At 44.4% G+C, this 14,534-nt stretch overlaps 1 protein-coding gene across 4 annotated transcripts in view; it reads right to left on the bottom strand.

Annotated features, from left to right (window-relative positions):
- Positions 1-5,305: 5,305 nt before the first annotated feature.
- Positions 5,306-14,534, bottom strand: part of LOC144893209 (kinesin-like protein KIF13A) — a 90,702-nt gene continuing 81,473 nt past the window's right edge. For all 4 annotated transcript variants that reach the window (XR_013624241.1, XM_078782871.1, XM_078782872.1 and 1 more), the window contains one exon: positions 5,306-5,578. Coding sequence is in view for 3 of the 4 variants with exons in the window: in XM_078782871.1 (XP_078638997.1) it covers positions 5,357-5,578 (222 nt within the window). In the remaining variant the exon portion in view is untranslated. The remainder of the gene's footprint in view (positions 5,579-14,534) is intronic.

Genomic DNA, 14,534 nt, shown 5'->3' with positions numbered 1-14,534 from the left:
GGACCAACTTCTATCTACCCATCCCAACTCTCTCTTCCTCATATGTGGTGATTTCAATTGTCACCATGCCAGTTGGCTGGGTGTAGGTACCTCTCTCACCAGCCATGGCTCTTCAGCAAAGGACTTCTGCGACTCACTGGGACTGACACAATCTGTCAATTTCCCGACCCGGATCTCAGTCAACGGAGCATCTTCTCTTCTGGATTTGGTTATGACAAACTTCCCTGAAAATGTCTGCTGCTCTTCTTCTGCTCCAATCGGCTCATCTGATCATGTGCTTGTCAAAGTGGACATCTCTCTGACCATTCTCAGAGAGCCTCCTCAGCGTCGACGAGTCTGGCATTTCACTCAGGCCAACTGGCACGGTCTTCAAGCAGCCATCAATCATCTGGACTGGTCTCCCATCTCTACCGCCTCTGACATCAACTCATCCTGGGAATTCTTTCAAAGTAAATTGCTCTCTCTCATGCACAGATTTATACCATCTCGTCTTCAGTTGTCATACCCTTCCTCCCGTCCATGGTACACGGAATCTTGTGGTGAGGCTGTTGCCCTGAAACAACTTGCTTTCGTCTCCTGGAAAGCAAATCCAACGGAAGGAAATCTCATTTCCTTTCACAAAGCCCGAAACAAGTGTGTGTCCACCCTCAAGAGAGCCAGGAAACAATATCTCACCATTCTCAAGACTGAACTCTCTTATCTGTCTCCCTCTTCCAAATCCTGGTGGCATCTGGTCAAATCTGTTTCTGGTGTTTGTTCCCCCTCCATCCCCTCCCGCACCTCAAACGGCTTAACGGCTGACTCCGCACGTGAAAAAGCTGAATGCCTCAACTCTGTGTTTGCCTCTAAATCTTGTGTCCCAAACCCATCCCTCTCTGTACCCACCGTACCCAGTCGTACCCAGCTGCTCCTGGACTCTGTGTCCTTTCCTCCTGACAAGGTGGAAAAGTTTCTGTCAACCCTCGACTCTGATTCTGCAACTGGTCCTGACGGCATCAGCCCACGGGTCCTAAAATCATGTTCTTCTGCTCTTTCACTCCCTCTTTCTGTTCTCTTCACCCTCTCTTTTGCTCAAGGTCATCTGCCATCTGCTTGGAAATCAGCCAACATCACCGCTTTGCACAAAAAAGGTGCAAAAACAGATCCCAGCAACTACAGACCAATCAGCCTTCTCCCAATTATCAGCAAAGTCATGGAATCCATCATTGCTTCAGATATTAAATCTTTCCTCTTCTCCAATGGCTTGATCTCTGATCATCAATTTGGTTTCAGACCTGGTCACTCTACTCTGGACATGCTGCTTCTGCTTTCTCAACAATGGATGGAGGTCCTCAACGCCAAACAGGAAATTAGAGCTGTCTCCCTTGACATTTCACGTGCCTTCGATACGGTCTGGCACCCTGCTCTGCTCTCCAAACTCTCCTCCTTTGGTATCCATGGAAATCTCCACGCATGGCTGGCGGACTTCCTCTCTGGTCGTAGTCAACGTGTGGCCCTGAATGGGTTTCTCTCATCTCCTCTTCCTGTTCAGGCTGGAGTTCCCCACGGTAGTGTTCTGGGCCCTGTGCTTTTTCTGGTCTTCATCAATGATCTCTCTGACTCTCTTGAAAATCCTCTCTATCTCTTTGCTGACGACTCTACTCTCTGTCGCTCCATTCCTCATCCCTCAGATCGGCAGTCTGCAGCCTCCTCACTCTCTGCAGACCTGGACAAAATCACAGACTGGTCAAACAAGTGGAACATGTCTTTCAATCCTGACAAATCTCACACTCTTACAATGTCTCTCCGAAAGGACCGACTGGACAACCCTCCCATCTACTTTCTCAACAATCCTCTCCAAGAAGTTCTGTCGCTCAAGCTTTTGGGTCTCACTATCTGCCATGATCTTTCTTGGGAAAACCACATTTCCAAGCTGGCCTCCAAAGCCAGTCGCCGACTGGGCATCCTCCGTCGTGCGAAGTCCTTCCTTGGCACACCTGAGCTCCTCACCACATACAAGGCTTTCATCCGCAGCTCAATGGAATACTGTTCCCCCCTCTGGGCTGGTGCTCCTGCCTCACACCTTGCTCGGCTTCACGCTGTTGAGGCCAAAGCTTTCAGAATCATTGGAATCTCCTGCGATGTAGTCAACGCCGAGGGCCTTTCACTCACTCACCGCAGGCAGGTTGGTGGTCTTTCTGTCTTCTACCGACTCCTCTCCGGCCTTGCTCCCCCAGCTCTCTCTGTGCTCTGTCCCCCCAATATTCCTTCAGGTCGCACAAGATCTGCCTGCAACCCTCTTATGGTTAAACTGCCAAAGTCTAGGCTCTCTGCTCACCTTCACTCTTTCATTCCCCTTTTCTCCCGCCTCTGGAACAAACTCCCCCACTCCCTTCAATCCCACTCCTCCCTCCAGGTCTTTAAAACAGCTGTTCACCACCATCTCTTATCGTCCCCCATCGAAAACCTTGATCTTTTCTACCCCCGGTAATTCACCCCAGAGTCCTTGCAGTGTTCATATGTTTTAATCCTCTCCCACCTCCCCCCAAGTCCTCCCGATGTCCCTGCTCTCAAATGTTGTGTTTGTGTCCTTCCCCCTCTTCCCCCTCTCTTTTGTGTCCTTCCCCCTCTCTCCCCATCTTGTCTGCCGCTCCCCTTGTTTTTTATGTTTTGTGTGTCGGTTTGTCTTTTTGTGTGATTAATGTTAGCTCTTTCACGAGCCTCGATCTTGTATACAAAAAAATAATAATAATAAAAAAAATATATATATATCTATCAGGGAGATGAGGACTGACTTTTAAAGGTGATCCAAGTTGGAGTGTACAATTTTAAGAAACAGCTGGGAAAGCTAAGAGTAGATAAAGCTCCAGGCCAGATAATATGCAACCAACAGTATTGAGGAAAGTGGTGGGGAAGACCAGCGTGATGCTAACCGATGTCTTTAACAGCTCATTCTCCCTTTTGTCAGGAAAAGGTACTGGAGGATTGGAGGGCAGCAAATGTAACATATTATTTAATTTTCAGATGAAACAAAGCTTGGGTGTAAGGTAGATAGCAGAGCGTGGGATCACGTTCAGGAAAGTCTGTCTTAGATTGGGCAAAAGATTGGCAGATGCAGTTTAACGTACAGGAATGCAAGGTTCAGGGGATTGCAAAGACCAATAAAATAGGGATTACATGATGTAGTGAGGAGCAGTCTTCGAGCATGTAACGCAGGGGAACAGGGAACGATCGGGGGGTGTGACTATATACGGAGGGAGGGGGGGAGTGGGGTGGGGGAATCAGACAGGACCGTGCAAGGCAGTTAAACGTAAAGTTATTCTGTTTTTAGGTTGTATTAGCCAGGGGATAAATTATAAATCCAAAGAGGTAGTGTTTACACTCTACAGGAAGTTAGTGGGGCCTTTAGATCTAAAAAAAACAACAATCGTGCACGGCAGCCTTTGGACTTTAGAGCTCAAAAAAATAATCAGCTTCTATCTTTTGATTGGTGAACCAATTCTGTGACCCAATATGCAAATTCTTAAAATTTCACGTCAATTGGACAAAAAAAGACAATTTTATGCAAACTTGACTTTTGTCCTTTTGATCTATAAAAAAAAAGAAACCAATCGACTCCTACCTTTTGTTTAGTGAACCAATTCAGTGATCTGATATGCAAATTCTTAAAATTTCAGGTTAATTGGATGAAAATTGATGATTTTATGTGACACTGACCTTTGACCTTTTGATATTTTGTCAAAATTATTAATTTGCCTTCTCCATATTATCATAACGAAGCTTTTTTGAAAAGTTGATGACAAAACTCGTGGTAAATTGAAATTTCAGGTCAATTGGATGAAAATTGATGATTTTATGTGATGCTGACCTTTGAACTTTTAGCTTTTTGTCAAAATTATGAATTTGTCTTCTCCATATTATCATAATAAAGCTTTGGTGAACATTTGATGACAAAACTCAAAAGGTAAATTGAAATTTCATGTGAATTAGATGAAAATCGATGATTTTACGTGACGCTGATCTTTGACCATTTGATAAAATTTATCAGTTTGCCTTTTCCTTATTATCATAATAAAGCTTTGGTGAACATTTGATGACAAAACTCAAATGGTAAAAATGTTATGGCCCAGATAGACACACACATACACAGACACACAGCCAGACAGGCAGACAGACAGACAGACACACAGAAGTGATTCCAAAACCCCGCCTCCGACTCTGCAGGGGACAGCTAACAAGAGGGTCCCGGGGGCGTGGGCGGGCTCGATACCATGGTGTGGGCAAGATTACTCAGCTGTGTAGTTAAGACCCCCAAGACCCTTTCAATGCTTTATACACCTTTATATCCCTTAACCCCTGAGACGTTTTATACCCTTTAGACCCCAAGAACCTTTAAACCTTTACACCCGTTAAGTCCCTTTCGACCCCTCAGACCTTAACGCCATTTACACCCCTTACAGGCTTACACCCTTCAGACAGATTAGACAGTTTGGACCCATGACCATTTAGAGCTTTAGACCACTTGGACCTTTTTAGATTACAAATAAATTACAAATAAATAATATAACTAATATTATAAATACATTTGTACAAAATAAATGTTTGTGTTATGATTGGTGAAAATGATGACTGCACAACTCAAGTTCAGTCAGGTCACCATTATCCTCAGTTTAAACAACTGTGACGACGTGTGGTGAGGTGAGCGTAGCGAGTTGATCCATGCCAATGTGTATATACAATGTATATATCTACATACATACATATTCTGATTCTGATGTGCCATACTCTTCCAGATCTTACATCTTCTCAGATGAACATCTTAAATATTGTTCCCAAAGTAACTCTTCCAGATGATAGAACACTCAAACTTGGTGTGAAGGAATTTGAATGAGTCTAGTTTCAGCTCAAACATCAACCTAATGGTGTTTCTTGATACATGACAAAGGCACGGATAGAGTATAGAATAAAAAACCCCACCTTTGGAGGCCATTTTCCCCCGCCGAGCAGGGGTTGGCCCTTTCCGGACACCGCGGTCCCCTTTTTGAAGCAATGTTTTATGGCCGGATGCCCTTCCTGCCGCTAACCCTGTTAGTCGCCTCTTGCGACACACAGGGACTTACCAGTGAACTGGCACTCAATTTGCCGACCTCTGAAGGATGACAGGCTGAGTCAACCCCCCTGGTGTTAATTCAGCGATCGACCGGGATTTGAACCCAGGATCGTAGGATCCCAACCCAGCACCGTAGCCGCTAAGCCAACACAAGGCTGTGCACGGATAGAGTATGAAGAACAGTATTCATGAAAAAAACATCATTGTAACAATAAGATTGATCACACATGCATATTGATATGCAACAACGTTCCTACAATTAGAAACCTAGACATGTACGTGATTATTATTGAAGGGTAAAAGTTGACTCACCAGGCAGTGACAACGCTGGCACCCAGAGAGCCAGATCTCGCCACTGCGGTGAGGACGTGCGGTGCCAGGCTGGTGGCATTGCTTGGCAAGATGCCCGTCACACTCCGGACAGCAGGATCGTTCGACATTGGGGTTTTCACACTCGCACACGGTACGGCGGCAGAACACTTTCCCGTTCTGCTCTCACACACCCAGGCAGATACCATAGGTACAAAATGAACGGCACCAACCGTACCTGTAATAACCTCCAACATACCAATGATATCCTCTTACATTTCACAGGTGTGCAAAGTGGAGTTTGTGTATAGTCTGCAGACTTTGATTTGGTCGACATAGCCCCATGTTTTCAACATACCATGGACAACTAAACATAAATTGTTTTCAGTCTAAGTCTACCTGATAACAAAATCCTTCAAGAATATTCAAACCAAGTTCAGGGTTAGATGCTTAAAGAGGAACCCAAACGCAAATTTCCATTCAAAATCATGAATCCTGGTCTAATTTGAGGGGAAATTTATTTTTCTCAATCACAAAGTTTCGAAAAAAGCCCTCGTGTGGATCTTCGATTTCGCCAGGTAGTCCAAGGGCCAATATAGGTTACCTGTACCGCTCAGTGTCGTCAGGCAGTTGAACTGAGTTATGGGGACAGAACGGACAAAAGTACCAATTTTTTTCCTGGGTGTCATTTATATATCAACAGCATTAATATTATAATATGTGTCACAAATGCTGTCATTGATTACTATGATTAAAATGATACTTTATGCAAATTATATGCATTTTAAGCACATTCTCTGGTATTTCAACACTAAATTAATAGGTAGCTTCTTTTTTTTGTGTGTATATACGTGTTTGGCCCAGGTAAATAATATTGCAATGTTAAGGATGAATTGATGAATGCCTTCCATGAGTTTTATGGTAATTTATGCAAATGTGGGCATTTAATTGCATTCTCAACTTAATTGGAATGATTTAATTGTGAGCTTTTCTTTTTTTCGACTGGATATGTTTGTTCTATTCAGATAATTCATATTGCAAGCTTTGCTTTAAGATCAGTTAAATTAAAATGTAATTTTTATGTAAATTTATGCAAATGTAATGTAAATGTCTCGTATTTCGCTGATGTTTCAATATCAAGTGATATGATACATGCATTACTGATAAAGAAAATGTGGATCATAGCTCGGAGATTGGCAGCTTAAACCTACACATGGAGGATAATAACTGAAAATCAAATTGATATGCCTTCTGGAAATCTACTTTTCACACTTGCGGACCCCACAAAGCTCGGTGCACGTCCATCCGGCCTTCTTATGAGCACATCTGCCAATGCGGCCTCTCGTGCTCTTGCAGCCACACTGGACTAGTTCATTGCAGGCTTTGGAGGCAATAGGTAGAGTGGTCCAAACTGGAAGACAAGACCGGCTGTCTTTGTCCAATGTCCAGCGCCATGACATGGGGTTGGCGTCTGTTGCTGATTCAGATGACTGGTGCTCCGGATCCCAGCCTGATACACAGTCCGCTCCAAGTGCCGCAGTAAGGCATCCTGAGTCGGTGGCATGATGGATTCCTGGCAGAACATCTCCTTGCGGGCATCGTTCGCAGAGCTCAGCTGGCTGGTCTTGTCACAGAGAACAAAAGTGAAAAGCTCTATTCACTTGAAATGACTGTTCTCGAAGTCCAGTGTAGGGTAGGGATGCTGTGCTACATGTACTAACTAATTTGAGAGGACGTTTGGGGGAGAGGCAACGCACAGAGTTGAGCAATATTACTTTACCTGAAGTCTATGTTGGGAGATCCGAAAATCAATTCAACACTGTTGGGATATTTGTTTTACTAAGCGAGTTTGTCTAAAGGTGTTTTGTAGTACTACATGCACACTGGCATCTTTCTATGAGAAATGAATAATTTGCATAAATTAACATAAATATGTAGCCAAAGGGAATTGATTTTAACAGAAAATTAAATCATTTATGTTAAACACCCAGAAAAAATTTCACTGCATAAAGTTTAGAGCTGGTAATTTACACTTTGAAGAAAATACCGATAAATACATGAAAAATGCATGTAATTTACATAAATTAACATTATAATCATGAAATATAACCTCAGACAGTTTAATTTAATCATGATTTAGAGAAGTGATTACACACAGGCAAAAAGTATTGCCTACATACAGTTTTTGACCTTGTAAGTTACAATTTCAATGACCGGTACTAATAAATACATGTAATTTGCATAAATTAGCATAATGGGACCTATCAAAAAATTAAAGCTATAGGTCTAACAAGCACCTGGAGAAAGATTGGTGCTTTTGTCTGCTCTGTCCCCATAACCCAAAAATATTGGTCGAAGCTGTCTGACAAGTGACGTCACACTCAGAATCCACCTTCACCCTAATGGCGGCTTACACAGAGAAACCGTGCATGTCGAACTCGGATTCCAATACTGATTCCTCCGTCATTAGCAACTCTGAAGGTTCTCAGTATGTTGAAGCTGATCAGTGGAATTTTGAAGAAACTACTGGAGGCAAAATTAGTGATGGAAACGCTTTCAGGGGAATTATAGAGGTGTTAGTGAAGTGAACCTTTCGAGGCTTAAGTGAGCGATTCAGACAAAGATGGTGACAATGGAGGTGTTAGTGAAGATGAAAACGCCGGTGGTATGTTCACTACAGATTGGTAGGTTTTGTTTTTCCTTTCAATTGACAGTTTATAAGGGATTTTGTATTAATTTATGAATCAGTTATATTACCTCAGCAGAAATACCCATCATCGACCGACAGCTGACACAGCCCAGGCACACTTGGACACCGCCGACAAAATGGGTGACAAATGCTTTGTTCCACCGTCGCAGGCTGACCAGCTGTCTTGTATGTTACAGGTTCATCCTGTTTCCTGCTTTCCAGGTACGATATTTGTGCCTGTGGTCATGCCGTGTCCGTGTGTGTCATACCATGCCCGTGCTGTGTCGTGCCATGTCATGTCGTGTCCATGCTGTATCGTGCCGTGTCTGTGCTGTGTTGTGTTGTGTCATGTCGATCTCCCCACTCCCGTGGAGGGAGTAGTAGTGCCAGGGGGAAGAGAGGGGTGGGGTAGTGGTGGCTATTGTTCTAGGGTGATGGTTGATGGGGACTTCTGGGAGGATGGTGGAAAGGGAGAGGGGATGTGAGGTGGTGGTGGGTATTGTGGGAGACTGGGGGTGATGGCTGATGGGGCTTGTGGGGGGGGGGGATGGCGGAAGTGGGTGTGGTGCTGGATCGTCTTACAATTTCGAGTGATGGCTGTTTCTTCCGCTTAATCATGGGGATGGCATCCTCTCTCAATCGTGGCAGCTAATCACAAAATCCTTAGCCATCTCTCTTGGTTCATAAGAGTGTTCTGTAAAGTGTTCCAAGCACAAAAGCGAACTTATTGTGGGCCCAATACACATTCGGGTATTTCGGCCAAACCTTGTCCAATTTCAGGCAAACTTAGGGTATTTTGGCCATTGGTGTAGCATGAAACGATGTCAGTTTGTATTACTATGACCACCAAGGTTGCATCGATTAGGCATATTTGGGGGAAATCGAAATGTATTCGCCGTTTGACTTAAATAGTACTGCAATGTAACCCGTAGACAACATGCATTTTAAGGCAATTTTCCCTGCTAGAGCGGGGGTTAGCCTTGCGGTCCCCATGACAATCTTCTCCATTTTGCCCTATTTTCTGCATCTCTCCTTGTTAACCCCCTTGCCCGCATTTCTTCTTCCACCATCTTTAGCCAAGTCTTTCTCGGTCTTCCCCGTCCTCTACTTCCTTCTACATTAACTTCCATCACTCTTCTCAACCAGTCACTTTCATCCTTCCTCAATACATGACCAAACCATCTCAACCTGTTCCTCTTCACAGCATCAATCACAGGCAATATTCCCATCATCTTTCGCAATTCATCATTTGTCCTCCTCTCTCTCAACGATACTCCGCACATCCATCGAACCATTCGCATTTCCACCCTTTCCAGCCTTCATTGCTGCTCTACGTTCATTACCCATGTCTCGCTCCCATAAATCATAACACTTCTCACACATGCAGCATACACCTTTCCCTTCAGCTTCAGCGACACTCTCCTCCTCATCAGCACGCCACTCAGTTCCCGAAACTTCTTCCATGCACATCTCACTCGAGCAACCGTTGCCGAGTCTGATCCACCTTCTCCATTCAGCATGTCTCCGAGGTAGCAAAATGTTTTCACACCTTCCAGCTTCACGCCATCTCCAAGATCCAACTCAACATTTCCTCCATCTGCAGCTCCCTCTGCGCACACCTTACATTTGAATGTAGCTGCCACACTGGTTAATGACCCACTCAGACCACTACATTTTTGATGAACCCACTCAGCGCACATTGTACACTGAATGGAGTTCACTCCGACACCCTTCCTGCACACAGCACACGGCCACTTCCCAGTTCTTTCCACCTCACCACATGCTTTACCACTTGCCATCACCTTTGTCTTTCCGATATTCACCTTCAGACCATTTGTCTCCATACATTCCTTCCACTTGTTCATCTTTTCCTTCAGTCCATCCATACTTTCCGCAATCAACACCAGATCATCTGCATACAACAACTCCCACGGTAAACCCTCCTTTACGTTCTGAGCCAGCACCTCCATCACAGCTACAAATAGTAGTGGACTTAGTACCGACCCCTGATGCACTCCCACCTTCACCTCAAACTCACCACTGTTCCCGTCCTTCGTCCTTACAGCTGTGCGTGCTCTTTTGTACATTGCCATCACTACTCTGATCAACCATTCCTCCACTCCTAACTTCCTCAATGCCCATGTCAATACTTTGCGTGGAACCCTATCGAATGCTTTCTCCAGATCAACAAACCCAAAAAACAACTTCTTCCTCTTATCCATGTACTTCTCCTGCAACTGCCTCACAATGAAAAGCGCATCTGTCGTTCCTCTTCCTGGCATAAATCCAAACTGCATTTCGTCGATCTTCACTTTCTTCCTTATCCTCCTTTCCATCACCCTTTCCAATACCTTCATTCCATGCTCCAATAACTTTATCACTCGGTACGAGCCACACTCCAGAGGGTCACCTTTCCCCTTGTATAGAGGGACGAGGGTACTCAGTTCCCAATCCACTGGAATGCGGCCTTCTTTCACCACCAGATTACAGATCTCTGTCATTCTCTTCACACCCCAACTTCCTGCTGCCTTCAACATATCTCCCACAACTCCCGTCGGCCCTCCCGCTTTTCCACTCTTCATTGCTTTTATCGCTTCCTCAACTTCCTTCTCAGTTATCTTCTCTGCCGGTCCTAAAACTGGGTTACTCTCTATGTTGCCATCCCATTCATTCTCTGTATTCAACAGCATTTCCATATATCTTTTCCATCTTCCTTTAATTCCATCTGAGTCGCCAACGATTTGTCCCACTTCATCCTTCAAGCAACTCACCCCCATCACATCACACCTCTCTTTCGCTATGTGCTTTGCAATCCTGAATACTGCTTTCTGACCCTCTTCCGAATCCAAGCGTTCTCCGAACATTTTCCTACATGCCTCCTGCGCCTTTGCTACCTCTTTCTTTGCAGCCTTCCTGGCTGCCTTATAACTTTCATGCTCTGCTGTTTCTGCTCCCGTACCCTTCGCCTTCTGCCACTCTTTGAACTTCTTCCTCTTCTCGTCAATCCTCTTTCCAACTTCAACATCCCACCACCATGTTTCCGAGTGCCTCGGTGGTCCTTTTGTCCATCCACATACCTCACCAACGGCTCCCAACAGACTAGCTTTCATTGACATCCAACCACTTTCAAGCTCAACCACATCATCCTCTACCCTACTCAGCCTCTCTTTTAATGCCTCCCTTACTGTCACCTCTTTCAACCTCCACACCTTCATTCTCGGTTGGTACTTCACCCGCCGAGCTCTCCTCGCACCTTTCACCCTTATGTCGCAGACAACCAAGTGGTGCTGTGAAACAGCCTCCTCCCCCGGGATCACCTTTGTGTCCCGGAGGTGCCCCCTATCTCGCCTACGCACCATCAGGTAGTCAACGGTTGTCGTCGACCCACCTGACGTGTATGTAACAAGCTTATTGTCCTCTTTCTGGAACTGAGTATTACAAATCAACAAATCAGCTCCATCAGCAAACTCCAAAATCCTTTCACCTTCTCCATTTCTCACACCATATCCGTAACCCCCAGGAACTCCCTCAAAACCGTCCATACTCCTTCCCACATGTCCATTTAGGTCTCCTCCCACCACAACAACTTCCTCATCTTTCACGTTTTCCATCAGCTTCTCTATCGCATACCAGAACTTGTCCTTCTCTTCATCGCTTCGACCAACCTGCGGAGCATATCCCGAGATGACGTTCACCAAGAGCTTTCCAATCATCATTTTCACCATCATCAACCTATCACTCACTCTAGTCACACTCACCACACTGTCTACAAACTCCTCAGAAAACAGGACACCAACACCATTCACGCCCTCCGGGCACCCTTGCCACACAAACTTGTATTTCTGTCCCTGCCTACCCTTCACCATTCTCACACCACTTCCCTTCCATCTCGTCTCTTGCACACAACATATGTCCACTCTTCTTCTGACCAATACTTCCACCACTTCTCCTGATCTCCCTGTCATTGTCCCTACATTCCATGTCCCAAACCTCAGAAACCGATCTCCACTTCGGGCTGTACCCTGCCCATATGTACTTGTGATTGTCATGGTTCTCTTTTTGAGGCAATGTTTTTATGGCCGGATGCCCTTCCTGACGCCAACCCTCTTAGTCGTCTCTTACAATACGCAGGGATACGGTGTACCTATTCTGACCAGGGTACACACTGGGAAACGTTTAAAACATGTAAATTCTGGGGGAGGGGGGGGGGGCGTCAGCATCACGGCTGCGGTTTAAACATATTCCAACAATATCCAAACAGAACCATGAAAAAGAAAGAAAAAAAAAGAAAAAGAAAACTGGAGGTAGACAGTACGAAAATGGTGGTCGACTTCTGAGTGTGTCTGGCTAAGAGTGAAGAAGAAGATTTCGACTTTTAATCACAAAATTACCGACTTTATAAATCGCAAATGGGAAAAAGACATCATATATACACTACCGGTCAAAAGTTTTAGAACACCTCAATTTTTCCAGTTTTTATTGAAATTTAAGCAATTCAAGTCCAATGAATAACCTGAAATGGTACAAAGGTAAGCAGTAAACTGGTCGAGGTTAAATAAAAAAGTTTAGGTTAGCAAAAACGGGGAAATAATGTAAATTGCACAGTTATATTGTAAAAAGGCCTTCTTCAGGGAACAAGTAATGGGTTAACAACTTACAGCTGTTATGCAGCAATGTAAGTAAATTCAGCCTTGAAGGTTGATGCAAACAATTCCTATAGGTGTCCCAACCTCTGCTGATTACTTGATTACAAACCCCCTGTCTGTATAAAGCAGTATTGGAACGGACTGTTATTACACCCTCTGAAGCGTTATTTGGACAACATTGCACTGCAGGAAGTAGTGTATTGGAAACTGGAGGAAACTCTGACAGGAAGAGGTCTGGCAGACCCAAAGCCACAACAGAATCAGAAGACAAGTTTCTGAAGTCAACAGTTTGCGTGATAGGCAGCTCAGAGGACAACAGCTTCAAGCACAGCTTAACACTGGTTGAAGTGAACAAGTCTCAGTTTCAACTGTGAAGAGAAGACTTCGACCTGCAGGTTTGACCGGTCGAGTGGCAGTAAGAAAGCCAATGCTAAGATGGCAAAATAAGAAAAAGAGGCTTGCCTGGGCCATGAAGCACTGCCAGTGGACTACTGAAGACTGGAAGAAGGTCTTATGGACCAATGAATCAAAATTTGAAATCTTTGGTTCATCACGCAGGGTTTTTGTACGCCGTCGATTAGGCAAAAGGATGGTTCCTCAGTGTGTGACACCAACTGTCAAACATGGAGGAGGAAGCGTGATGGTCTGGGGCTCTTTTGCTGGATCCAGAGTCGGCGACTTGCACTGAGTGCCTGGCACCTTGAACCAAAAGGGCGACCACAACATTTTCAGCGCCATGCAATACCCTATGCCCTATGGTATACACCTAGTTGGTCAGGGGTTCATCCTACAGCAAGATAATGACCCTGAACACACCTCCAGGCTATGTCAAAACTACCTTCGAGGAAAAGAATAAGACGGTAGGCTTCAAATCATGGAATGGCTCGCACAGTCTCCAGACTTAAACCCCATCGAGCTGGTTTGGGATGAACTGGACAGAAGGGTGAAAGCAAAGCAACCTCCAAGTGCAACACATTTGTGGGAACTTCTGCAACAGTGTTGGGAAGAACTTCCCGAACAATATTCGATTTCCATTGTAGAAAGAATGCTACGAGTGTGTTCGGCGGTTATATCTGCATAAGGTGGCGACTTTGCTGAGTCAAAAATTTAAATTAAATTTTGTTAAACAAAATGATTCTATGATTTCTTTTTTATCTCCAATTGTTTATTTGTTCTCTGCTAAATTTAAGAGTACATTGAGACATTAAACTGCGTAAATTTCAATAAAAACTGGAAAAATTGAGGCGTTCTAAAACGTTTGACCGGTCGTGTATTTTATAGGGTATTGAGGGATAGATTAGCATTAAGGTTGTCGGAGCGTTTGGGTTCCCCTTTAAATACAACATCTACTGAGGAAGGCCACAATCATTTTTTTTTTGTATACAAAGTCAAAGCCCGTGTAAGACCAACACATAAAACATAAAGACATCAATAGAAAACACACAAAAAAATATGTAAGAAAGTGAGCGGGAGACAAGAGGGGGAGAGAGAGAGGGAAGCACAACAACAGTAGATAACACGGAGAGTGGTGGATCTGTGGAAGGGAGAGGGCTGGAGTGGGGGGGGGGGGGGGTGGGGAGGTGCACGGTATATAACAATGGACACTACGAAGAGTTTCAGGAAAGAAAAACTGAATTTGAAAAAGGTGGATTTGGGGTGTATTAACGGAGTTAGAAAAGATCAAGGTTTTGGATAAGAGATGGTGATCTCTTTCGATGATCTATAGATGATCTCGAAACAGCAATAACTGACAAAATCCATTCAATCATTGCAGCCGAATATGCCAGAGTAATAAATAATT

Source organism: Myxine glutinosa, chromosome 8 (genome assembly GCF_964187855.1).
Source record: "Myxine glutinosa chromosome 8, kmMyxGlut1.1, whole genome shotgun sequence".
Lineage (NCBI taxonomy): Eukaryota > Metazoa > Chordata > Myxini > Myxiniformes > Myxinidae > Myxine > Myxine glutinosa.
This window is presented reverse-complemented; position numbering and strand designations above follow the sequence as displayed.